Below are 26,770 nucleotides of genomic sequence, written 5' to 3'. Positions count from 1 at the left end.
GTTTCACGACCATGAATATCGAGGTCCTCCCTTATTCATCCCTTGACAGAGAGAAAGCAGGGTGAAAGAAAACGGAAAGAAAGAAAAGAAAACCAGTCAGCACTGACCCGGATAGAAGCGCGGTCGCCGCTTTCAACTTTTATTACGTCACCAATGACGTTTTTTCTTTCTCCTCCTCGTTTGACCCGGAGGAGCGAGTCGAGTGGGAACACGCGCGGCGATGTTCAAGTGTCTTTTTTTCTACGAAAAACATCGCGCACAGAGAAAATTTTCGTGTTAATCATCAAGTTAAGTTACCTGCTTCCACAACGCGTTCGGAACGGAAAATTTCTGAGTTGGCTTTCAGAGCTCCTTTAAATGCTACTTTCACTTCCAATCCTGATCCTTCCTTTCTGAGAGAATCTTCCACTCAATTTCAAACAATCCTGGTGTTGCTGATGAGCTATCTTTTGCTACAACCTTTGTTTGTAAGACCTTTGTTTTTGTCGATACACAATCTGTTCTCTTGTTTTCTGATGTGCTCTCGTAGCTTCTGATTGTACCTTAGTTGCGCTTGAAAGTGTTGTACCGATATTGTATTTGAAGGTGGACCACATGCTGCACGTGTTTATTGCTCCAAATAAATAGTCTTGCTACACCTTGAGATTAGAGATAAACCACGGGGTGCTGATTTCAGACAAGCGTGTTGAGAGCAGTACGAAAACGAGCAAATGTAGATGAACTGACTTAATTGCATTAGATTTTGCATTGTTACAGATTTGTCAGTGTTACAGAGTGTCAGTCAGCCAAAACAGACCCCCCCCCCCCCCCCCCCCCCGACTATTCTCTTTTTCCCATGACCCAAGAACGTGCTTATCTGTTCGATACGCTCATTTCCCAAGGCAGCGAGGACTTGAGTCCACACTTATATGAGCAAAATGTGAACATTTTGTGAGTGTTGCAAAGCGATCCCATCACTGTACAATATTAATCACCAAAAAGGAATGCATACACCACATATTTTCCTGGGGCAACACTATCCATCCATCCATCCATCAATATACAATATAGGTGTGGTTTACTGTGATACCGACGAAAACATATTTCATTTGGAACTGATACTATCCAAAGGCGCAGGCATGAATTAATTGTGACCTCTCAAATTACGAAAAAAAGAGAAGAAAAGATAACACGGGAAAGTAGGACCCTGTTCATATATTTGATCAACTATGAAAGCGTGTGAAATTCAAAGATTGTGGCTACATTGCAATAAAAGTCTCACTCAAGAAACGTCAAAGGCCACAAGGAAATATAGTAGAGGGGATGGAAACATTTAAAGACACTGTAAAGTACATTTATTCTAGGGATATGTATTTTGCAGACGGTTCTCGAGTTCATCAGGATGCAATGGCCGCACTGATTCTGTGCTGTACGGCCATCCCTCATTCCTCGAAAACGCTGGTGTTTCTGCGTTGTTCTCCGCATATTACACCCGAAAAATACCAGGTTTTGCCCTTATGAGATTTTACGTCACGCATGCTCGCGAGTGCTCAGAATCCCACACACCAAAATTAATCTGAAACACGAAAGAGAAAATCACTTGTTTACAAACAGTACAACGTGCAGAACATAAGCAAGATCCTCTAGTATGCACTCCGGTACACTGTATATTGAACTTAACGAGATGAGGTTAAGGAAAATACGGATATCGTTTACACCGAAATGGAAATGACCCCTGCAACCAAAGTTCAACTCACGCCGCAACAACGGGGGCACCTGTTCAAACCTTGACTCAGCGTCTTATGAATGTGTTTGATAACGTGGTTCTGTTACTAGGTAATTATGATACTAGAACAATATTTTTAAAATTAGCAGTCAGTGCCTGCAAAAATCTAAGCGTTACGCCCGCCAAGAGAAACGAGAAGGAACCCAAACCATTGGAACGTGAAGATATGCTTCACCTGTCAAAATAGTGCTAAGCCTAGCGGTAGGTAAACCGTTAAGCGGCTAAAGTTATTCGGTACAACGCCTAGTCAGGTTTAGGGCGTAGAAACTGTTTGCCGTGGGAACTTACCATCTTCAAGTTGAAGTTGGGCTAAAGCTTCAGCGGTTGCTTGAGGGTCCGAATTACTACGATGTCTTCTATGTCCGTGTTCACGCACTTTCAAATTTCCACTGCCCGTGGCAGACATTACACTTTTAACGCACAAACATTTCCGGAAGTCGACACTATCGTTCGAAGCACTACCGGAAGTTGAGCGGCGGTTTGGGGAAGCTGTGATTGAGTTTTACCCTCATAGATGGCGGAAAGCATGCAGGAGCAGGCAGCGCGGCACAAAAGATTTCGCTGTCCGCGGTTATGAAATCAAAAAAAAGAAAAAAATATACTCGAGAAATCTGTGCTACAGTCCTTGGACATTGGAGTAGCTTTCCGCGTGAGGTGTGCCGTAGGGTACAGGCATAGCTCATGGCACAGTGCACTGTTTCTTGGGTAACCTTGGGTTTGGGAGATTACTAGTGACGCGGAGCTCACGTGTTCAACTGCAGTCGACCACAATCTCGTGTTCAATCACAATTGTTCTGTCCCGGTCTGTGGCGTTCAATCTAATGTTCCATGTGTGAGATTGTACAACCCGACGGACTCAGCCAAATAGCTCACACAGGCGCACACAGAATCGGCACGCAAGGATCAGATAACGCGAGCAGACAGGCATCCGGTATTTTGAACACCTGTCGTCGCTCTTAGCGCGCTCTCAGGTTTCCGGACGGCCGAGGAGAGAATCGGTTAGCGTCTCGGCCTCGAGGTATTAAGCATGAGCCATATGTACTCTTGTAAGTAATTTGTTAGAGTAAACTGTTCCCCTGCCTCAACTCATACATGTTCCCATAAAGCTCCCATGCAACCCCTCCTAAAATATTTATCTGGATACGCTACTGTTCAGAAGGGTTCAAACCTTGGGCCACTACTCTTCAATACCTTTGTTAGTGACCTAGTGCCCAATGCATCAAGCTGTTCAGAGCCCAGCATCAACGCGATTTTTCCGGTTCGGGTACGGGTCCTTGCATAATGGTTCGTTTCCGGTTCAGCTCCAGGAGGATACATATATCGGTTCCGAACCGGTTCAAGGTGCTCTATACCAGTTCCGAACCGGTTCATTGCACAAGGTATATGGCCTAAAATAAACGCTAGGAAAGTTACTTCTAAATCTGTTCGGTTCCGACAAAAAATAACGGTTCTTTCCGGTGTTCGGTTCCGATTCTAGTCCGGTTTGATGCTCTGGTTCAGAGTTGTTCCTTCAGCGACTGACTGCGCCCTACTACAATATGTTGGTGTTGATGTTGAGACTCATGTACAACCTGAACTCGGCTAAAACAAAGATCGTGTCATTCTCGTGAGTAAAAGCAACAACTGGGTTTCATCTCAAGGCAAACCCATTTTACTTTTTTTTTACATAACTCCATGCGGGACCTTGGTATTACATTCGACTCGTATAGTTGCACTTTGATACACATCAACACACACAACACCACATGGACACAGCATGTTAATACAGTTCGCTTTCAGCTCCTTTGAGTTATATCCTTGGTCTCCTGACCTACAGGTGCAGGACATTCTCCAATCCAAACATTTTCGTTTGCCAAGGCAATATTGTTCAAAGCCGTTACTTATGCCCTACATCGGCATGATTATTTAAAATATGTTTTAGCAGATACTCGACTACTCGATGATAAGTTTGATTTGATTTTATTTCGTTTTTAAAATCGTTATCACGGGACCGTTTGGAGGTATTCCAACGGTAACACGCTACCGCTACGAACTATTTTTACTAGGTAATTTATCGCTTCTCAAATTTGTTACTTTAGAGGTTCCGGCTTGAAGCTATCCATAACAAAGTCGGCAAGGCAGACGTAATCCAAAAGCTGATGGCGGCGGCTTTCGATTTCGGACCATGCCAGATATTCGTAAGGGTCTGTGAGCGTTTCGAACCGATGGCGATACATGCGATGGAGCTCCTTGGTCACATGCAGGGCGAAGAACAGGTTGGTCATGGAATGGTAGGCTTCCCACTTGCCACTGAAAAGAGACGTTCCTATTTGGAGGTTCTTGCAGCAGATAACAGCGGACCCAACTTACGACACAATGCAGCCCATCTGCTTGTACGCAAACGGGAGGTTGCGACTCGCAGGCGCCTGCAACGTATGGTCCAAGTTTGTGAAAATAGCGGAGTCACCTGTAGACGCAAAGGATGCCTTGGAAACACTGAACAATTAAAAAAATGGCTAGGAAGCAAGCGAGCTGGTGAAGATGATGCATAATGTAAAAGCCCCCGAGACTAGGGAACACGAAGGGACAGACACAACAGGTGTCTGTCCCTTCGTGTTCCCTAGTCTCGGCGTTTTTACATTACACTGAACAATTTACACAGTTAAAGCACACAAACTCCATGCACTGCATAGGCGCTCCTTTATAGGCAATCGGTACACCCTTCTCTGACTGAGCGGTGCGACACTCTCTACAGAGTATAGACCTTGACGCGTTACTCTCAAACCAGTAGTCTCCGTGCGCTCCTTAGCCTCGTTCCCAGCGACGACACAACAGGGGTGGACTGCCAAAATCGCCCTTCCCATTGGGGTGAACACTGGTGGCCGCCATCTTTATAATGAGTATGACTGGCGATAACGTAACATTCTATATAACTAGTCATCCGGTAAACATCTGAGTAGCGTATCGACGTTCGAAAGATCAAGGAAAAAGAAGATTGCTTGCTTCTGCGTGCGATGTGCACAGTTGGTCACGTGAGGAGTGCTGGCCGATGCGATATTTGTTCTACACCGGTTCCCGAGCGGAAGAAAATGAACCGGCACGAAGTGAACACGAAGGGAAACGAAAATGAATGAAAACAGACACAGAGGCGAATGAAAACAGACACAGAGGCAAATGAAGGAACCCGGCAAACGGCAGTCCACACGTGCACAGTTCCTGTGGCTACCGCGGGGTGGCAGCACTAATATGGCGGCGCCCATTCCTCGTATCGCGTTTTTGTGTATGATTCTTATGTTTACTTGTTATCGAATAAATTAATGTAATACATCGCTCGGGAAACAATGGATGCCAGTAGAGGGCCGGATCCAGGATATTTTTCAGGAGTAGGGAGGCTCATGTCATGGGGGTAGTATCGAAAGAAAAAGCAGGGCCATACCGAGGTCCGACGCGAGCCTCCGCCTGGGGCACGATTACGCGAAGCGTAGGTCCCTGCTGCGGAAATGCACCAGAGACTTCAGCGTGATTATGGAAGTGTGTGCGTAGGTGCTAGAAGTGTCCGGAGGTGGGTGAAACACTGCCAAGTATGGGAGCACGAGGCATAGGTCGGCGAATTCATCATGATGACCTTCACCGACTTCACTCACCATCACATCATAGAGAATGATGTGAGGTTGAATGAAGGGCTATGAGGTGAGGTGAGGAGGTGAGGTGAGGTGAGGTGAGGTGAGTGAAGCGCGGTGAAGTGAGGTGAAAAAGCTGGAACCAGCGATACACGAAGACATTGGTCTTGTGCTGCTTTTTGAGAATCTTTCCGGTCACGGTTGCTGCAACCCCTCCGAAATTTAAATATTTTTTGTTGTCGTGTTGTGATCGTCCGGGACGAAACGTAGTCCTCCTACGTGACAATGGGCAACGCCGCTTGCCTCACGTCAGTGGGAAGACCTTCCACATCCACCTTACAGTCCCGATCTGCCACACTCCGACTACCATCATCTGTTGGGATTTGCGAAGGATCAGATGCGCGCGGACAACGTTGCGAGACAACGGAGGCAATCCAAAAGGCAATGCCTTCGGGTATCTAGAACGGATTTGTATCGCAGGGGAATTTTTCAAGCTTCCAGAACTCCGGGACAAGCGCGTACGGGGAAGTGCCGATTATGTAGAAAAATAAAGAAAAATACTTCAGATTAAAATTGTGCATTTTGTTTGCCACCACTAAAGTATGATACGCGTTACAAAAATATCTCGTTTATGACTTTCGGCAGGGACCTCCTTAAGGTCGATTGAAACACTACGTGACGACAGAAATTGGCGGGTCAGGACATCCGGGCTCTCCCCCCATATCCGCGCCTATATGTCAGTACGATGTCGTGTCTTCCACTCGAATAGTGTACCGTCAATGATCCTGGAGGCTGCGAAGTCGATGACTTGAGCCTTAATTCCCCACGTGTTGATGACGATGCTGCGTCCTCTGATGCAGAACTGCTGCGTATCTTCATCCGTTCTCTTCACAAGTATATGACGCAGAAACAGGTTCCGGTGTTCGAACTCGAACGCTTCTTCGGCCACAGCAATGCACAGTATCACTTGCTGAATAACGCTCCACAGCTGAAGTACGCCGCTAACCTGCGTGAACGAAAAACACAAAACCAAAACCATCTTAATGACCTGACCTATCAAGTGCCACCGAGAGTAAACAGAGCCTCATCGCTTAAAGGTACTATAAAGCAGTCGAGGTCGAACCTATGCAATCAGCATGACGTGAGAGTGCTAGACTCAAAGGTTCAGCACAACAAGTAATATGCGCAGGAGTTTACTCTAAGTATTTTTAATTGGTAAATAAAAACGCAGTCAAGAATGTCGGGGCGACGTCTGGTGGGAAGAAGTCCTCAATTTGTCTAGCAACCCTGTAAACAAGGAGACCGATAAACAGATGGCTTTCCTGTTGGGATTTGCAAATACTACCTTTTGAGAAAATGTAATCTGTGTGAAATAAAATAAACAAAAGCTGAATCTTGCACTCAGTAGCGAAACATCTGTACCTGGGCCTTGTTTCAGCACCGTGGCGCTGCTATCGTACGTCGCTCTGTTTGGCCCAGAGTCGTGCGCATGAGACATTTTCGCCGCCGTACTTGGTGGAGTTGGCGTTTCGTCGGTCCGCTTCGCCACAGTGTCGCCAGTAGATTTAAATTTGCATTTTTTCGGGAGCTATAACGTCTATGTGAGAACATTTTGCGGCATTTTACTCCTGAGGACGTACACAATTCAGGGCACACAAAACATGAGGTTGCACCTGGACTGCTTTATAGTACCTTTAAACGGCGTCGGCACTAACAGTCAGAGGTCAGAAAGAGTCTGAAGTGCTAATAGCAGAGTAGGTTGCAAGAGTAACCGAGCCTACCATCGCTGCAGAATAAAGTAGAAGAGAGAGAGAGAGAGAAACACACAAAGAACAGATTGTGAGGCCGCACTTGTAGCATATATACTACCTTGTACAGCAATAAGCATGTGCGCATTATTATAGTCAATTATGTCTCACCTCAAATGTGTGCATTGGCTGTCCACCGTAGGACATGTGCCACACAAGGAACGGTTGACTCTCTTTGAATGCTTTTGAAAGAAAGAGATCACATTACAAAAGGCAGAAACGTATATTCCAGCGTTAGTCTTTCGCAGCATAACTCCTATGTATACATCAAATGTCAGTGCACGTGCGCTGAAGAATCAATAATGAAGAACGCGGCGCATTTAGATGTACATTATATATTATTTCACACTAGATAGTATTTCATACTACGTATTAGATTAGGATGTATTTCACGCTGCGCACAAAGCGATATACTAAACCAACGACTCCGGTACTCCAAGAGGGCCTGCTCGATGCCCCTTTCCTTCTTCGCTATGCGGGCGTCTGAAGTCGCGGTGCATCGTACGCTATCGCCTTTGCGTACGTAAGGGATAGCGTTGATAGTTCAACGCACGCGCAAAACATAAAGAGAGCTTTGCGCAGTGCGCAGAAACACCACGCTATCCCTTACGTACGCAATGACGATAGCGTATACGGTGCACTAAAACTCTCTATTGAAGCCTCACATTTTGTGTCGCATTACAGGGATGCAGTGGATGCACTGTAAGCAATGAAAGACAAGAAGCCGAAGCAAGCTCCATCTCGAGCCTAAAAAGCCTTTCCTCCAATCACCTTGATGCAGAGGCGTGGCTTTAACTGCAGACGTTATGTTGCAAACGCTGTCTAATGAAGACCTACGAACATAATGTGGACCTCGGATATAATGTGGAGATCATCTGCTACACTCGGACTGGCGAATAACAATGACAAGTCTCACAGTATGAGGTTGCCGGGCAACCGAGCTAATGGCTCTTAATTACCGACCCGTCTCGGGCAGACCGAAGTGAAGGACGGGTACCTGATAGATCGTCCGCTTCCTGTCCGCATTCCTTTTCTTGGAATTCACGGCAGGCCTTGATCAGTTCCTCGGGGTAACAGCCCGAAACACAGGACACGCTGAACATGGTGGAGAACAGACATGTCTTAAAACATTTTTTTTCCCTCTAAGTCAGTTACCCAGTTTCCATATTAACTTAACCTATAGCTACAATTTCTTTTGAGGAACGAAATACGGGCAAATGCAACTATCAAAAACCGTACTGACCAAACGCAATTACATCACACACCCGTTGCAATTAAGCGGCAGGTTGTTTTCCCAAGTTATTTTCAGTAAGCCTTCCATCTTTTGTGTTCAAACACATCCCTTCCAACACTAATCAAAACTGATTGATCATGCGCTGAAAAACCGCAAATACACTGTAGCAGTTAACAGACTTGAGTCATCTAAAGGAGGAGTTAGATTAGATGGTCCGAGATATGCCATCCCCTCTGTGCTCAAACTGGTTTCCTAAGGGGGCTGATAGTGCCCTATACAGCCATGATGTGGTAAAGCGATAGTCTGAACCACGACCTACTAGATTATAACGACCATGTCAGGCGCACCCCTTCTATGCGCCGCATTTTTAGAAGGTAGCGGTGGCGCTTCTAATCGTCCCAGTTATTGCTTCCTCAACTTCTACAATACTTTGTACTTCAGCTTACCTTAGTATTTCTGTACAAGCGGTGGACGTTCCACAGATGTTTCATTCTAGAGTTGATTATCATCATCATTCCACGCGTTTTCATAGGGGCTGTCGCTGTCGTCTGCTACGGTGGTCGTACACACGCTTCTGCGCGTTCAGAATTCAAATTTTCGTCGTCCAATCGTGTTGTGCCGATCAGTAGCGCCCCTGGCGGATCGTGTGGACAGGCTCCTCATAGGCTTTTCTGATTGTGACATGGTCGTTATAATCTAGTAGGTCGTGGTCTGAACACACGCCCCTCTTCAGAACTGCGCAAAGCTACGGCCCTCTCGTCGCCTGAGGTCGATGCACACGAGAAGACTTCTTATTGGCAAGAGCCCGTGAAGTCATGGGCACTGGAGCCCTCGCGGCAAGACGATCTCCCGACCCAACTGATGTAGCCGCCTTAATTTCGTTCTGCCTCTCGTTTCGGTCTGTTACGTGATGCCACTGTGAACTCGTCCCATACTCATACAACACTATTGGCCAATACGTCTTTCTAGCGCATCTCCAGAGAGAATCGTAATAAGCGCCGTCGTGGCGGTCAGCGATGACTGACACGGTCCACAGTTTCGAGTCATATCGAATGGATGCTCACTGAGAAACTGACGAATGAGGAACGAGCGATCGTCCATCGTGCAGCGCTCGCGTGGAACTGCGGACGTTCCCGAGACATTTGTCGCAATTTGCGCCCCACCACCTTGGCTTCACATTCTGAAGGGGCCTCTATTTCAAGTGCATAGGGAATTCACATACACGCCATATCCTAGCGGCTCTCCAGCGAACCACGCTCGGAGCACCTCAACACAAATCCACGTGGGTAGCACAAAGGACCAAAACCGGTCCGGAGTGGGACCGACGAGCTCGCGCCGTTCGTGCGGTCCTCCCACTGGTCCCCACTTCTGTCGTCGTCATACCGCGCCATCTAGTGAAGACGGAGATAACCCTCTCTGGCGCCTCAAGGTCATGCGCACGCGCACAGGCCATTGTGAAAAAGGTCCACTGTTGGCCCGGAAAATGTGTTCAGCGACGCAAGCTCGACATGGAACGGCGCTTACGATTCCGAGTTCCTAAGACAAATACCCGTATGTGGTCGGGTTGTACGAAGAGGAAAAAGAAGAGAAAGAACATGCCTCCGAAGTTCAGCAAATCCAGCCGTGTTGTAGTCTACGCCGTGCCTCAGTGCTGACACCTTCCTGCGAAACAGAAGGATCGAGAATGGAGTACTCTTCAGACTCTTCAGAGTACTAATCAGACTCTTCCTCCTCTATGTAAAACCATTACGACTAACCCCTAGAATGTTGTGTTGAATGAAGAACACGGGCATTATTGGAAGAAACAGCGGTAATATATAGTTGCCTTTCATCTGATCGTTCCTGTTTCCCATCGCTAATCTGCATGACGTCGGTGCCACGTCCCAAATAAGAGCTTGCCAATCACAGTCATGCTCTCTGCGGCTGTAGTAATGGGCCAAAGTGGTCATTAGCCGAACTGGTCTTTACCCGCAGTCACAACTATTTGTCTGTGGACGTGGCGAAGGGGAGAAGCATATATCGAGCATTGTATATAGGAGGCGTTGGTATGCGGTCCTTGAGGTGCACATGTCCGTCAGGGACTACTTACGCTGCGACGATGATCTCTGAAAAGAGCTGGTCCCAGCAGTTCGCGATGAACTCCAGGTTGACAACCTTGATGACGCTGTCGCCACGGTAGCTGGAGACGCGGAAGATATCTGAGTGGGCGCCATCGGCAATCTTCTTAAACGAATGCGCGTCGCTGAAAACACGCAAAAGAAAAGAAAGATGGCGGAGAACCGAAACCGAACAGTATACGACTTACAGAAAGGTAGCAAACCCGTAAGGGAATGTTAAAGGAGCACAAGAAAACGCTTCAGTCACGACCATTTTTTTTTTTTTTCAAACCAAGCCGTTAACCTGACTGCTAAAACGCACCACGCGAAGTGGTTCACTCGACAGATGCATAGATATCGCGGAATTCGATTTTGAAAATCGCAACCGCGCGCAACGGTGGCAATGCCCGCAACTAGCCGCCAGAGTCGTTTTGACGTCATCGCGGTGCAACCCGCTAACTGGTTTGCTTGTTTGGAGAAGCGTCGTCTGCTACACTGAGAGAGAGAACTGAGAGTAGAAAGTGCGAAAAGCGCCGGCCTTGATTGGAGCGCGGTCTCTCTTGTAACCCTGATGACATCACAATCCTCCTCCTCCTCGTTTCGGCCTGCAGAGCGAGGCGAGCGGGAACGCGCGCGTCGATGTTCGGGGGGCGTTTTATTCGAAGAAAAATACTGCGTACAGAGAATATTTTCGTGTTAGTTGTCACGTCAAGTTACATCCTTTCGTAATTCGCCAGAAACAGAAAATCTTTTGGATGGCTTTCTGGGCCCCTTTAAGGTAAGGGCCTCAGGACGAGAGCCGCCGATATTTCAAACAGAGCCTGTTTCGAGCCAGTTTCCAACTGGAACCCAGAAGAATAACAGCCTCTGTTCAAAATGTCGGCGGTTATCGTCCTGTGCTCCCCCCCCCCCCCTTAACACTACTACTTGCAGTATAACGCATCATCTAATCTGACAATATATTCAGGTACTCGAAACAGGATAATAAAATTTGATTTGATCTGATCCGGTGCTCGTAGCACCTCATCGAAATCGAGAGCTGATAGAAGAATTTTTTTTTCTAGATAGAAGAAATTTGAAGAAGATTTGAACGGCGCTTTCCAACGAAGCATCGACCCGCTGGTGCTGCCTTGATAGGCCCACCGCGACAACGCGAGTTCTCGGCCGTTACTTACTAGGGCCCTGCAAAAGGTCGGCAGTGTTTGGAATTGTTATCTAGTCCAAACCAAGTACAGTGCCTTCCTTGTCCGTATCAGAGGGTGCGCAAAAAGTGGTAACGGAACACGGAGGAACAAGTGCGATAACATTCCTGGCAAGTTAAGGCCCCAGGACGAACTTCGTCGTAAGAAATCTTTGAGGATTCGCTCCGAGATCAAACGGTGTCGGCGCGCTGCGGAGAAACGATGAACTATACCGCAGTGTGGACACGTCGTCTGCTCTTACACGTTTATTCTGCGTTCAGTGCATATAGATGGAGCATTGGGGAACCGAACAGTACCGTACCATCGCGGCACAAGTGATCTTCGGGTGAATATACATAAGAATAGGAGAAAGGAACCGTGAACCCCGAACATCGGCCCGCGTGTTATCACACCAGACTGGTGAAGGTGTTGCCCCCTATAGGTCGATCTCGCAGCGAATAGTCAGCGACGAAATCAAAATGGGAATGAAATCTAGGATGACGATGACCCCCTTGGCGATATAGCTTTGCTTCTAAGCTCTACTACTACTTCTTTTTTGCTCTACAATTCTAATCGTAGCATCGAGAAGTACTTGGAGCATTATACTGACATTTGGTTGAACAATTCAGCAAACGTCATCGGGTCTGTCTGATGGCATGCGGAGAGGAGGTTGCCGAACCGGTTGCCTCCTTTGCACGCGACAGGCGGCGTCGGCGACAAGAGAGGGGTTATCCTACATGCTGAAGATGGTGGTCTGCCGCTGCTGCTTCCAGAGTCCGTGCGGCTCTGTCGTGAGAAATGAAGCGTTCTCTCAGCTTGGTGACACATCTTCAACGCACTGCATAATCAATCATATATCGAACAACTAAACCAGATTTTTTAAAATTTTTTTTGCCAGGGTATGCCACAAGAACGCTGCCCTCAGGGTCAGTTCAAGAAAACAACATTTCTAAAGTTATTTTTTTCTGCACGACACCATGCCCACGCAGAAAAGCCGACTTCGACAGACTCGTTGATTTTTGTCGTTAACGTCTAATAACGTGATCCGCTCGTATACAAACTCGAAGTGGACGTCCTCTGCTACGCGTGGAAGACACGCTTTGACCACTTGGACAGGCGTGAAGTCGGGTGGACCGGCACATTTCAGAATCGGCCCAGAGGATCGGTCCAGTTTCCAACGTGTCTGCTGTGAAAGAGATTAAACATCAGGCTGCATAACTGCATAAGAAATTGCAGTCGTATATCCAATCCCAGCCAGTACGCATATTAGCAGACGACGAACTTCAAAAGCGCAATGGATGAAATCAGGGCAGCGTATATACCTTGCGCCTCGAGGGCGGAATCAACTTCGTCGAAGCCAGAGCTTCCTTTGGAACACTGCGAGCGCACGTCTTCAAACAGTTGTCCGTTGTCGTCTTCATGGGCGGGCTTGTCATCCTGATGATCGTTGGGCACCGGCAGGCGTCGCCTCCGTTGAACGAAGTACATGGCCATGTACAGGGTTGTCACAGACGCCAGCAAAGTGAGCAGACGGTAGTTAACCTGCGATCGGCTGCTTGTTTAGTGTCGAAAGTGTAAGTTCTTGTACAATGGCGCTTTTTTTTTATAGTGCGGTTGCCTACTCACTGAGATATATGTATTGTAAAAGGTAGTGGTATAGTGCACGTGATATATGGCTTGTAGGTAGACCAGTGCCCGGTACCCTTGTTTTAGCCTGTTATGACAGCTAAGTACCCCTCAGGTACGATGTGTCATCCATGATGCTCCATGAACCTCAGATTATGTCCAATTAGCCCTTTATGGCAAACAGCACGTACGCATGGTTTTAGTTCACGCCATTATTGACAACCACTCCACGTCGCCAGTTAGCCGCGCGGTGGCGCCAGCTCTTTCTGAAAAGGCGGGTTGCGCTGCGTGAAACTCAGGGTCCTACGCGTGAAGGTTTCCGCAGCGCGTCACACGTACCGTTTTACGCTGCGAAATACGCACGATGGGGCTCGACCTTTATAAATATGCGGCCTTCATTACTAACCTGAAAGCTGTCAGTTGCATATGGATCCATGATCCCCGTGCGGCCGAAGAGCACAACTTTGCTGCCGTTGTCTTGAGGCAGGAAAGCGATGGCGGGGATCTTGCGCGCCAATTCTAAGGTGACCGCGGCGAAGATGGCTACCAGAATTGAACAGAGTACAAAGGGCAGCATCGCTAGGACACGTCCGGGCAACCTTGCCGCAACGGGCAACTGTTGAACTTCGCGTGCGTGCACTCGTGCGCACTGCTTTCATCGACCTTCTCTTCCATCGCTGTCGGAAAAGTGACAAGTTTAAATTTCTCGAGGAGAAGTGTTTTCTGCCTCATCCAATATAATTAGGGAGTGACTTTTTACCCGATTCCGCCCGGTTATCCCCCGATGTGACCTTCGACCAATTCGAGTTAAACCTGATTTCTCCCCGAATTCCAGTCACTATGAAATCCTCAAGTGACGTTTCCACTGAAGACGAACAAAGGTCGCCACGTGTAATTGGGGGAGGGGGGGGGTATGTAAGAATGGGTCACTTACGTTCCCAGTAATACACCCATGTGTGTCAACACTGTCTATGCCTTCGTGGGTTACCGCTGGAAGATCACGATCCCGCAAAAAAAACAACAACAACAACAACAACAAAAAGAGAGATTTGGAAATGACTTAATAGACGAGAGGAGAAACAAAAACGCCCGATAACACCCGAAGGCACAATTATCGCCCGATTTCTCCCCGAATTACAGATTTTAAAAATAGCGCCCCAATTTTTACCTCCCGCATCTGAGAGAGGCATTTAACCCGAAAAAGTCACTCCCTAAATACATATAATATGCGGTCACGAGAGGAACAAGTCCGTTATAAGTTTGCTTTTGCGTAAGCAGATTTTCCTTTAATTTCCCCGGAACCGCTCCCAGTCTTCATCATGACCTGAGCTGCCAATGGTACAGCCTATACCATAAACGAGCAGATATGTTGTAACACTTCTGCGACAACGAAATGCAGACACAGCTAGATGGGAAAAGCGAGATCTTTTTTACCGTGCACATGAAGAGGAAGATTGTTCTGTAAATCTGTAAGTCTCATACGTTACGCTTAGTTGAACTCGCTCGTAACACTTTATGTCATTCTTTTTTGTTTGTTTGTTTGTCTTCTAATAAACATATCCCACCGCGTCGCGCATAAAGTAAATGCGAGCGGCGGAAGTAGGTCATGTCTGACATTGAGAGAGAAAAAGCGTCGAGAGAGAGAGAGAGAGAGAGAGAGAGAAAAGGCATGTCGAACTCTCTTCACGGCGTTCACGAGAGCTTGTGAAACCAATGTTCCCTTGACCAATGAGGTGACGATGCCCAAACCACGGTGTCTTCATGTTTTTCGTCCGCTAATCTATACGCATTTGTCTCGCTTCTTCTTCGTATTTCTTTGATTCCTTAACGTTGGAATCATCAACATGTCGCCACACTGCGCAGACAAAACCTACGTGGAACATCACAGTATAGCATTTTTGGAATCATCAAAGAGCGTCCAAAGTACAACGTGAATGGAAATGAGTAGGGTGCCTCAATACTATAGCTACTATTCAGGCACCAGGACGTCCATTGTACAAGCACGAACCAAGAGACGAAGACCCATCGACATCGTCAGTGGCGACGATGCCAGCGTTCTTACCACAGGTGGTCAACTTCTTCCAACACCTGCTCGCACTGACGACCGTGTATTTCGCCGTGAAGCTTCCATTGGATAGATGGGTTCCGCTGGAGAGGCAAATTGCGCACGTCCCACCCAACGGAACGTCCAACTTTCCCAATATCTCGCTACGGTCTTTGCAGATGTATGAGGCTGAAAAGGCTAAATGTCCAGCTTCACGAGAGAGACAAGTCACTGCAGTTATGATCTATCCTGTGCCGTCGTGGATACCCAAAGAAGCGGACAAGGTAGGGCGACATACGTAATATTGTACGTCGCTATTCTTTTGGCTGGCGTCGCCATTCTACGAGCCAGCTTGATCTCACGAAGACAGTGCGAAGGAAAGTAATTACTGCAGCGCAATAAATAGCGCAGGAAGTATGTAAAATACAACCTTGTAATGGGCATTCAGCCTATTAGGCCTCGTGAGCATTCGAGTTTACGTAGCAGTAGATACTTTGCAGCGATATTTATTTTGGTATCCCGGATCAGCAGGTTCGCCATACACAGCTGCAACCCGCTGCAGAACGAGCGAAAGACCATTCCGGATTCCTCACCATCACCTGGACCCTCATACTGCTCATATTCATGCTGCTGCTTCAACGAGTCAAGGATGAAATCTTCAGGAGCTTCGTTGATGTCCACCGTGAAACCGGAAGCCTGGAAACACCGAAACGTCGCGTGAGAGAGCCGCCGGAAACTTCGACCGATGACGATATTATTGAAACGCAATTTAATAGTTTGAGAGACTACTTGTGGATGATTTCTGGAGGGCCAAGGGACGAAGTGCAACAATACCTTCAAGAAGGTAAGGCGCTTTATTGATGGGTCGTTATTTGGCGGCAGACTAATCAGTTGCACGTGCACTGGTGGATGCAGATGATGCCGAACCATCGGATGATTTGATAGAGGAGGAAGACAACAGGTACGAACTGAGCGACGAAGATTCGAATGTAGACACGGGTGATGACTTTGATCCAGAGGACCATGCAACACTACCTGCTGTGGATGAGGTCGAATATGAATACAAAGTAAGCGATGAAAGATGAAAGTCACTGAAAAGGTTAGCCAGCTGTAGGGATCGAACCCACATCTTCTGGATTGCCGGATGTGGGTTCGATCCCTACAGCTGGCTAACCTTTTCAGTGACTTTCATCTTTCATCGTTGATTTCTTAGGCAATTTGAGGCTTTGTGTGTATCTGTCCCCTCTATGTTGTTCCAGCCTCAGAACATCAGTTTATCTCTTGTTCAACAAAGTAAGCGTTCGAGTCCAAGGCGACATACCCAAATCCTTGTTCATTATATAGTCACGTTCACCTTTCATCCCGAGAGGAGTTCCGGGAACAACATTCGGGTACTCATTCTTCATGTGCACGTCGTGTGTCGAATGGTTTGCGAAGTTATAAATGTCGCACTACTTTTCACTTCTTCAGAAATCTATGGGCGATTTTCGTTCGCACAAAACACGTGAACGCTCTAAACGATCGTCGTAACATTGGTACAGCGTGTTCTTTTAGCTTTTCTCTAGTCAATGACGTATTTTTTAGAGGACAAGGTTAAGCCGTTGATTTTTCGAACATGTGCTGCCATCTCGATAGAGTGTCGCGCACTAAAATATTTGCGAATTCGGGCTCAATGCAAATCAACGGATAGTCCTGGAATTCTACAAAATGTGTCATTGACAAGGGTAATACAAGGAGAACACGCCAGTTCTCCTGTGTTGGCGATATTTTACGCCGTTTGTGAGCGCTGTGCGAACAAACTTTCGCTATTGGCTCTCGAAGAAGTGACTCCCCCTGCGAAAAAAAAAATATAGCCTATTATAATGTGAGTTCATGTCCCGAGGTCTGAAATGCTACGACAATGTAAATTATTTTCTGAATGAGAGTTGCGGTGAGAGCACTAGAAATGTGACGGATTTGCTTACAAAATGTTTTGCCGGGAACAGCGACACAATGGCAATAACTTTTTAGACTTAGTTCGCAGTGAAAAAGAAAGTGACAAAGCTTGCACTAACTTTCTTTCTAAATGGCTGACTCTCTTGATATTGTTTATCAAAGAATACCAACATCAAATGGGCCTAGATGAAATTTTAAAATCGATAAAGCACGGTGCTGGGTAAAGAAAGGGACAGAGGACGGTACAAGTAACTACCAAGAATGACTATACTGAACTAATCGGTGTTTTATCGATTTTGAAATGAACAGCCAACTCGCCCAGATTTTAACCTTGTTCAAGATGGATGAAAGTTGCAGTAAAAAATCGGAAAATGCGGCAATCAGAATGTAACCGGCAGAGCAAAGAACGCCATAAGATTCTCGTTCAGATTTACCGCGTTCAAGACATTCGCAGCACTAAAATCATTTCTGTGGATACATCGTATGTCCAGTACATGCTTCACAGTTCGCGATACAGTCATACTGATGCCTCATTTCCAGGACTTCGTGGGCGACATCATTCAAGACGTATTTGGAGCCTTCGCCGAGTACCTGGGGGCATCGCTCGGAGCTGACCTGATCGACCGCCATGAAAAGAAGGGATTCTTCGGAGACTTACTGAACTTATGCGAACAGCGAAGGGAAACTACTTTCACGACAATGCTTCATGAAATGTAAATCCGCAATAGACGATTTCAGAAATTGCATGGATGGCCCACCAGAGAGCGCCGTGTTGCGAAAGCCCCGCTGCACCTTGGGATTTAGTTTTCATGAGTCAGAGAGAAGAACAAGAGCGCAAACGGTTTCGGTTTTCTCTCTCCTTCACCTCCCGCACCTTCAAGCAACAGGCAGACGAGCACGAATGCAAACCATTTCCCACAACGCATTGCGCGATGCGCGTGACTTGGGCGACGGAGGGCCCCCGTGCGGAGCACAAGGGCAATATCTGAAATCGCCTATTGTGTTTTCACCGGGCCGCTGCCGCGGCGAAAATCACCAGGTGTGCACTTGCAGAGCGACAGTATTTGTTTGCCCATCTTCCCATTTCAAAAGCTACTCCAGACTCCAGAATTTTCTTTTTGTTCGTTTTATGTGCACTGTGTGCAGCCCTCTTGCACTTAGTTGCACTGAGCCAACTGCATCAGGGACAAGAAACGCGACGCAACAAGAGCGTGTGTTGTGCTTTCAGACTGTAGCAGGTCAACAACCAAGTCAGAAGGTGGTACAGGTCCCGACAAAAGTTTACGGAACACGCGAGCGGTGTATTTTCTTCTCGGTACGACACCCTAGCGGCAAGCGGAAGCTGGCCAAATCAGGCTAGTTCACTGCCTCAGAGGGGTGGACGACTGCGCTCTTAGCGACACACAGCGGTAGTTTCGGTATGACTACTGTTGTATGTGCCCGCGAAGTGAGTTGGATTTAACTGTTGCGCTCGCCAACAACTCGTGACTCAACGTCAGTTGTTTATCAACCAATCAATTATCAATGTCAGTGTCAATTGTTTATCAGCTCGTCACGCGTCGTCCATAATAAAGCAACTGTTTACAAGATATCTTTCTTTCTCTTGTCTACATACCACGGCTTTCCAGTAAAAGCAATACACCGTAAAGTGTTTCCACCATGATTCATCCTTGTTATCACGATGATAGCGGCGATCTCCCTCTCTCAACAACCGTTGAATCACGTGTTGTTGGCGAGCACAACAGTAAAATCCAACTTACTTTGCGGGCACATACAACAGTAATCATACCGAAACGACCGCAGTGTGTCGCTAAGAGCGCAGTCGTCCACCCCTCTGAGGCAATGAACTGGCCTGATTTCGCCAGCTTCCGCTTGCCGCTAGGGTGTCGTACCGAGGAGGAAATACACAGCTCGCGTGTTCCGTAAACTTTTGTCGGGACCTGTACGCAAACATTGTGTACGGTTTTACTACCTGAGAAAATATAAAATTCCATCACGTTAACTAGAAGCAAAAACGAAAAGCGCAAGGACGTCTTGCGGATAAAAAAAAAAAAGGAAATAAAAACAGAACTAGGAAGAAGTATATAACGTTCATGTGACGCATGACTTGGTGAATATTCTTGTATCCCAGAGACATCCGTAGCTGTATCAAAATTGGAGAATCCAGAAGCGGCGACGTCTTCCGGATATCCACGGCCGATGGACTAACTGTACTCAAACTGCACAGAGCAGATTACGTGCTTCGCTACAGAGACCAACTTGAGAATCATATACGTATTGCAAGGTGAGAACCAAATCATTTTTTTTTTTTCTGCTCATACCTCATACCTGTAGATAGGTTTTAACTACCACACACTCTCTCACATCATCTTTCCCATAATCATCTCCGACACACTCACCATGGTTTTGGCGCTCTATGGCCTTTGTTGCCTTTGTGCCATTAAACACATAATCAATCAATCAATCAATTTTTCTGTCGACTTTTGTAAATATCGGGACTCAAGATATAACGTTCGTATATGAATGTTTTGCAGAAGCCTCGAAGTTTTGTCTAATGGGGGATGTGAGAACTATACGGAAGGATTCATAAAAATATTCAAGTAAGTAAAAAAAAAACAAAAACAAAAGAAAACGAATTAAATAGTTTTTCCCTCGGCAGAAATGGGTATTTGATCCTGTAAAATGTTGTTGCAAAAGTGCTTCTAGAGTACTCTGAGGAGTACTTGTAACTGTAAACTCACAGTACTTAAAGTACTTGTAGGTGTAAAAGGAATGGCATTGCAAACAAAGCACTGCGGTGACCAATCTTCAAAGCGCGAGGCGCCCCAAAAATATCTACAGAAAAGTCTCGAAAATAATTGTCGTCTCAGTGTTTGGGTCAAGGCTGTTTGACTCTCTCGTTTTTTACTTTTTTATTTTTTTATCGCCTTTCTGGACCAACGTGCTTGTACTCGTAAATTCTGTTTTACTGTGGAAATTTTTGAACATCTTATTCGTTCTCTCTTGCATGACACTCAGAGTCAATGAGCAGGAGGGAAAAAATATAGAATGAACCAGCTGGTACCAGAACCGTTATATTGCTTACAGCAGCGCGAGAATACAAGTTGCATTTGTTCCATTCCATTGAACCATTCCACTGGTTCGTTCTGGCTCAAAGCCGCGACAATGTATACAAAGACATACTTCTGCATGACAATTCGCTACCTTCTGAAAGTCCCTCACCTATTTCCCGTTACTATTATTTTGTCACTGACAGGGTTCGCTGCGTATGGGATAGTTACCCGGCTCTTCTATTAAACGCTTGTAGAAGGTTTCAGCGACGCACTGGCGGTCACGTGGAACGCATGTACGGTAAGCGTGCAACGCTTACACGACCATCATATTTTGCTCTAACTATACAACATATGCCTTTCTGTTTTCAGCCGATGTCGAAGTTCCTCAACCTTATGTTGTAATCTATATGAAATACGGAGGAAGTCCACTGTCGTCTATTGAGGTATGAAACCCTTGAGTAAGCTTCACGTGTCTAATATGTTACGCTATGTTATGCATACGTATGTTATGCTGGTCATACCAGCACCAGACGCTAGGCTAAGACAGTTTTCCAGGCACTGCATGGCCACAATACTCCTACAGGTTGGGACAAAAGTTTACGGAACACGCGAGCGGCGTATTTTTTCGTCGGTACGACACCCTAGCGGCTGGCGGAAGCGGGTGAGTTCACTGCTTCGGAGGGGTGCAAGCGTGCGATGCCAGAGACACAGCGGTAGTTCCGGTATCGCCTGGTTGTGTTTGGGAAGTGGAAGCTACCGCTGTGTGTCGCTAACAGCGTACCCTTCCACCCCTCCGAAACAGTGAACTCACCCGCTTCCTGCAGCCGCTAGGGTGTCGCACCGAAGAAAAAGTACGCCGCTCGCGTGTTCCGTAAACTTTTGTCCCAACCTGTACCACAAATACGGACGCAGACATGCGGGGTATTAGACCTGGCAGGCTAGACGTTCACTTCGCGGGGAAGTTAGCACTAGTAGTCGTCTACTCGTCATCAACCCTCTAACCCAATCGGAAACTGCGGCGAGGTTCTAGGTCCTTATGGCAAATTTCCACTAGCTGATCTGGGGTGAGTACTTGAATGGACTACAGAGCGACAAAATCCACAAGCGAAAAACAACGGTGGTGCAGCCGAGAACTTGTCGGAAGTCGTTACGCGCACATTCAGCGAATTCAGCTAATCGGCTTGCTGTCTCCCAAGATGCGGAAGTGACGAGAGTACCTTCTCGGAGTTCCAGTCTAATCCGGGTTTTCCGTGGTGGAGCGAGTTGATCTGAAACTGCAAGAGAAACACTCGAATCCGCCCCGAATCGACCAGCGAAACGAGATAAGCCACCTCCAGATAAGCCAGTGGAATTTGTATTTTGCCATCAGACCATGATGTATAGAGTAGACAGCAGACCATGTGCTGTACCACAACAGCGTCAGCCACGACGAAGGCCCCAACAGACAAGTGGCGGTCCTAGCGAACGCTATCCTAATTAGCTGCGTGGAAAGGCCCCGTGGAGCATCGGGGCATGTCAGGCTGGTATGCGGAGTAGCACGCAGTTGGCAGGTCAGGACCACGTTTCAGTCGTATTGTCCGGTTGCCACTTGATGACATTCGACGTGGCTGACTAGCCGGCAACCGATGGGGTAACAATCCTGGCGGTTACCGTGGTACAGGGAGCATTCCAATGAAGACTATACTGAGGGATGCCCGCTTGGTTTCGGTGGTAGGTAGTCCTACCCAAATCCCAGAGTAAGAGGGTTACCACGCCCCCTCCCTTCCCTGGGTGCACCGAGCAAACCATTTGAGTGCAGGCTGACCACACCTTCCCCCTACATCACCCCCCCCCTCCTCTCCCGTGACTGGCTATGCCAAAAGGCGTCGGGAGAGCATGTTCTTCATTTCATCGTTTTTAAAACGGCAAGACTTCATTCTTCCTAGGTGCTGTCTGCGCCTCAACTCTTCAGCATTCTTCAGCAAACAGTCCTGACCATAGCGGCAGCAGAAAGCGAGCTCAGCTTCGAGCATCGCGACCTGCGCCTCGAACACATCTACGTTCTCAGTGCGACCGAACGAAGCATTCAATATAAAGTTGGCGGAAAGGAGTACGCAGTTGGCAACGGTGGAGTGGAACCGTTCGTCGGAAGCTTCGCCGTTTCACGCGTTCAACAAGGTTGAGTATTTGAACGTTGTTTACTTTGGGAGCTCTTATATGCTCGTGCATCAACAACAAACTATGTATGACTACTGCATCGAATAACTCTGTCGACCTAAACTCAATCAGGATCAGGGCCCGTTTGCATAAAAGTTGAGTTGAGAATCTCGACAGCTTCGGCAGCACTTCCTGCACGAGCAGCGAGCTCGTGCTCAATGCTACTCGCCTCTCCAACTACCTATATAAGGCGCTCGTGTCGTCCTGAAGATGGCGGAGAAAAGAATGATTGCCGATGAATAAACCAATCTGTTGTTGTTTTCGTTCACGCCGCTCCTGTGATAGTATATTTTTCCTGTTTCCCTTCTCGACATTGAATATTCTTCTCCGCAGTAGTTTTTGCACTGCAGAATTGAGTAGTGCTGTTGTAGTTTGAGTTCTGTAAGCCCGGAAACTCCACCGCACACGAGGGGACTCTGCGGCAGTTTCGGATCAGCGCGAAATACACCTGTCGTCTGCTGTTAAGTAACAGCGCAGACGACAGTACTATCACTCATTGAGTTCTTCTGCTGGGGTCCTCTAGGTGGCGCGCAGACAGCGGGAGAGGCGAACTGACATTGAGTACGGGATTCTTGCTTATTTAATGCAAACTTTTACGCAAACATGGACGAACTGTTCAATTCCCCCATATTACTACCGTCCGCGGGTTCAATCCCGGCCGAGGACGGTATAGCAACGCGGGGTAGGTAAACATTGCTTCCAGCGCCGCGCGTCGGACATTTCCGGCGCACGTCAAAAGAACCCCCCGGGTGATCGAAATTATTCGAAGTCCTACCCTGCAGCACGTGCAGCATGTAGAGACACTGTAGGTAGACGCACCTTACGTGTAAATCTACTTCAACTACCTACTTATGCAAACGGGCCCAGATCTCATAAACATATAAGTCACCGATGTAGCCTTTTCAACTGTTTTATAGGAGAGGGAATTATTTGGTGCGATCCTGAGGTCACGTGGTCCGGACGTGAAGTGCACGAGGCACTGGCTGTCACCTGCGGAAAGATAGGACAAAATATCAAGTAGGTTAAGACGAGATACCCTTATCGCTCTGGTCAACTGATCAGCAGCCCGTACCAGAAACCCCGGGGGGTACAAGTGGAGAACTCGGACGCGATAGACTATAAGACTGTAAAACCCAGCGCCCTCTTGTAGCACGCACGGAAACCTCCGGAATTTCGCCATGTCTGAGACTCCCTCCCCGACCCGAGTCACACACACGACTCACGCGCAGCTGTTCCATCGCATGTCTTGCCTCACACATGTGCTGTTTCGCCTATGTTATTCACGTGGTGAGACAAGGCGACCAAACGGTAATGCAAAGCAAGGAAAGAGTGCTTCTGGATTCATCGTTGCATTGGAGCACGGTCATTTCGATTTTGGGAGAGAGAATTACATTAACTTAGTGCAAAGGCTGCTCTTTAATATACCATCCTATGACATATTTAGATAGTTCAGTACAGTCCATTTAAGAACTATTTAGTACACTGTATACCGCATAAACATTTGGTACAAAATAAAAAGCTTAGTACGATAGCGGAAGTATCGATGGTCAGTTATCCTAAAACTATCTATGTTTCTGGACACTATCGACGACGTATCGATAGTTTTGCATCACTACTACGCGTTCCCTTGGTAGTCTTCTCTGTGGCTGCTTCTTCTTGAATGTGAAGACTGAAACAGCAAATTTATAGAGGCCCCGTCTTCCATTTGGCACGTTTGGGACAAAATCAGCCTCTTTTGAAGTGCCGTGAACACATCTTTGCTGTGTCAGCATTGAACTTATCTTTTCTCTTGAGGGCTAGAAGCCATTTCTGTCTCAGGGAAGCTGTTGAAGGTGACTGTAAGGCGAGCATCAAGTGTCCCCGCACTAAACGATTGAAACAGTCAAGAGTAAACCGTCTTAGGGGCACATCTGAGGCGGAATATATATATCTGATGAACAGTCACATGAAATGCACTGGAACCAAACGTGGCAACTATGTGGGAGATACTCAAATAAGGAAAACTCAGATTCACCGAGCTGAGAAAGACCACATTTTATACCAGTAAGTAACTGTGACTATCACAACGGGTTTCATAGCAACAACTGCAATCGTATTAAGCTTTTATTTTGTACCAAACGTTTCTGCTGTATAAAGTGCACTAACAAGTTCTCAAATGTGCTGTACTAAACTGTATAAATTTCTCCTGGGATGGGGTAACAAAGCATCGTTGCACTAGGTTAAAGTGGTATACTCCGCAAGAAAATCACCGATTTTATTCAAACGAATTTATTACGAAAAAGCGAGGGCTTCACTTCTGTGAAGCGAGAGGGCACTGAAAGCAACACCCTGCTGACGTCATAGAGCAAGGGAGAATACAGGCTTCGTAGCGGACAAGAATGCTGGGTGACGTCACAGTATCCTCCTCCGGACGAAAGGACGTAGTATGGAGCTCTGCTTCCTGCTCTTCGGATTTCGGTTTCGGTTTGCTATTGTCATGATTTACGAATTACTTACTCGCGCAAAATTAATTAATTAATTATTCGGTGTCGAGGGGGTGGTTCGTGTTCGGTGTGCTGCTCACCTATTATTTATTTATTTTTTTCGATTCCTTGCGAAATCTCCCTTTAACGTAATTTTCTCGCCCAACCTATATCACCGCGCTCAATGCTTTCAATGCAATAAGGAATACAGATATCTGAGGCTCTCTTACCTGGTTTACATTCCCCTTTGAAACCCACGTCTCATCACACAAATAAGACAGTGAAACAGTATATGTGAGAAGCACGACACGCGAGAGAACTGTTGTATGACAGTCGTTTGCATTGCTCGGGCCGGGTTAAGACGCCTCAGACATTACCGGTATAATTATTGGTCGAGCCCTCGACCGCTAATCCAGATGATGTGGGTTTGAGTCTTGCAGCTGGCTAACCTTTTCAGCGACTTCCTACTCTCTTCGTTAAATGTAAGTGGTTACATAAAGAGCGGCTAAAAAGAAGGCGAGCTGGTGATAACAGACAACCCCCAGTCAGATTCTCCCCAGCATCAGGGTACGTTATATAGTAATGTGTTACTTTTCGTGAAAGAAGCTGTGAAATGCAGTGCGATTAAGTATAGTTTCTGATCGGTATTAGAACCGTAATCCATAGTAAAACAGCCTGAGCCCCTAGTTAGCCCGCTTTTATGCCATTATATCAGTACTAAGATAAAGCGTGCTGTAAGGCATGTAAAACCCGTAACACGCGCATTTCAATTGAAATGGATGACGCTTGAACTCAATGGTGATTCATCGCTGCTACACAACCATTTGGAATTACCATTGACTAACAACCACAACCTAGCCGCCCTAGCAGCAACGTCCATGCGGTTGTTTTACTCGTCTTATTCCTCAAATTGACGGAAATTTTCTCGTCCAGCTCGCCTCATCCTACTTTGGCTCATCGATGTAGGACACGCTTTATTTGCCTTGCCAACGTGTGATTAGTAAGTTACAGATGCGGTTACCGCGTTAAAATAACCCAGTATTTGTACCATACTCCACAGTCGCTCTTCGTAGTATCAACTTCACGATAAGAAAGTCGTTGGAAGCATACAACTGTATGACACTACACGATTAAATTGATTACACTTTCGTCTTACGGTCACCTCGTTACTGCAACTATCAACTGCACAAGACTGACATGAACTATATACCTCTTTCAGGTCATGGAACAACTTCTATCCCAGAAGCAACGTCCTGTTCCTGGAGTATGTGAGCCAAGAACTTTACAAGAAGTTTGACCGTTGCGTCAACCACAATATTTCCGACGAAGACCGTAGGGCGTGGAAGGCTTTCCAGGAATGGAGTGCACGACTCGCGTGGTTTCCTTCGACCGCGGAGTTTGTCAAGGTCGCTATGAACCAAGATGCTAGTCTCGCTTCCAGGCTCAGTTGGTTCTTTTGACGAACCGCGAAAAAAAAAGTTTAATAGCCTAAATACGTCAATGTAATAAAATGATATGCGCAATGAACTGTCGCTTCTAACGCCGAATAGACCCTCTCCGTTTTACGCTCAAAGCTAGGGGCGAACAAGGTCGCGCCCGAAAGCCACGGTCTTCAGGGGACTACGGTGGTCCCTGAAAGGGGCGCGACCTTAGGTCCCTACTTTTCTTTCAATAGGAGGCAGCGAACAAGTGCCCATTCAAGGAACCGAGCCCTCCCCTTCCGATTTGTTTCGATTTCAGTCTGTCTGCCAACGTCATGATGACGTTTCTC

At 46.9% G+C, this 26,770-nt stretch overlaps 3 protein-coding genes across 8 annotated transcripts in view; 1 reads left to right on the top strand and 2 right to left on the bottom strand.

Annotated features, from left to right (window-relative positions):
* Positions 1-2,201, bottom strand: part of LOC135398831 (phosphatase and actin regulator 1-like) — a 50,290-nt gene extending 48,089 nt beyond the window's left edge. For 4 of the 5 annotated variants that reach the window (XM_064630334.1, XM_064630335.1, XM_064630341.1 and 1 more), the window contains exon 1: positions 2,054-2,201. In XM_064630334.1, coding sequence (XP_064486404.1) covers positions 2,054-2,171 — 118 coding nt within the window. In that variant the 5' untranslated portion in view covers positions 2,172-2,201. The remainder of the gene's footprint in view (positions 1-2,053) is intronic. The other variant, XM_064630339.1, reaches the window with a different exon arrangement.
* Positions 2,202-3,708: 1,507 nt separating this feature from the next.
* On the bottom strand, positions 3,709-13,960 carry LOC135397567 (serine/threonine-protein kinase haspin homolog). 2 transcript variants are annotated; one of them, XM_064629165.1, is made up of 11 exons: positions 13,716-13,960; positions 13,006-13,225; positions 12,745-12,869; positions 12,294-12,469; positions 10,496-10,648; positions 10,006-10,068; positions 8,170-8,267; positions 7,284-7,354; positions 6,139-6,370; positions 4,115-4,211; positions 3,709-4,054 (listed from the first exon to the last, which is right to left on the bottom strand). In XM_064629165.1, exons 1-11 carry the CDS (start codon positions 13,884-13,886, stop codon positions 3,835-3,837), a joined length of 1,626 nt encoding a protein of 541 aa, XP_064485235.1. In that variant the 5' UTR covers positions 13,887-13,960; the 3' UTR covers positions 3,709-3,834. The 2 variants fall into 2 exon arrangements, with proteins under 2 accessions (XP_064485235.1, XP_064485236.1); XM_064629166.1 differs by having other exon boundaries at positions 12,745-12,866.
* Positions 13,961-15,355: 1,395 nt separating this feature from the next.
* Positions 15,356-26,505, top strand: LOC135397473 (uncharacterized). Its single transcript, XM_064629077.1, has 11 exons — positions 15,356-15,637; positions 15,885-16,197; positions 16,269-16,420; positions 17,829-18,001; positions 19,420-19,572; positions 19,823-19,888; positions 20,545-20,639; positions 20,711-20,784; positions 22,267-22,498; positions 23,455-23,554; positions 26,219-26,505. Exons 1-11 carry the CDS (start codon positions 15,356-15,358, stop codon positions 26,457-26,459), a joined length of 1,881 nt encoding a protein of 626 aa, XP_064485147.1. The 3' UTR covers positions 26,460-26,505.
* The last annotated feature ends 265 nt before the right edge of the window (positions 26,506-26,770 follow it).

This window comes from Ornithodoros turicata, chromosome 6 (assembly GCF_037126465.1).
Source record: "Ornithodoros turicata isolate Travis chromosome 6, ASM3712646v1, whole genome shotgun sequence".
NCBI classification, from domain to species: domain Eukaryota; kingdom Metazoa; phylum Arthropoda; class Arachnida; order Ixodida; family Argasidae; genus Ornithodoros; species Ornithodoros turicata.
Note: the sequence above shows the minus strand (reverse complement) of the source record. Positions and strands in the feature narration are given on the sequence as shown.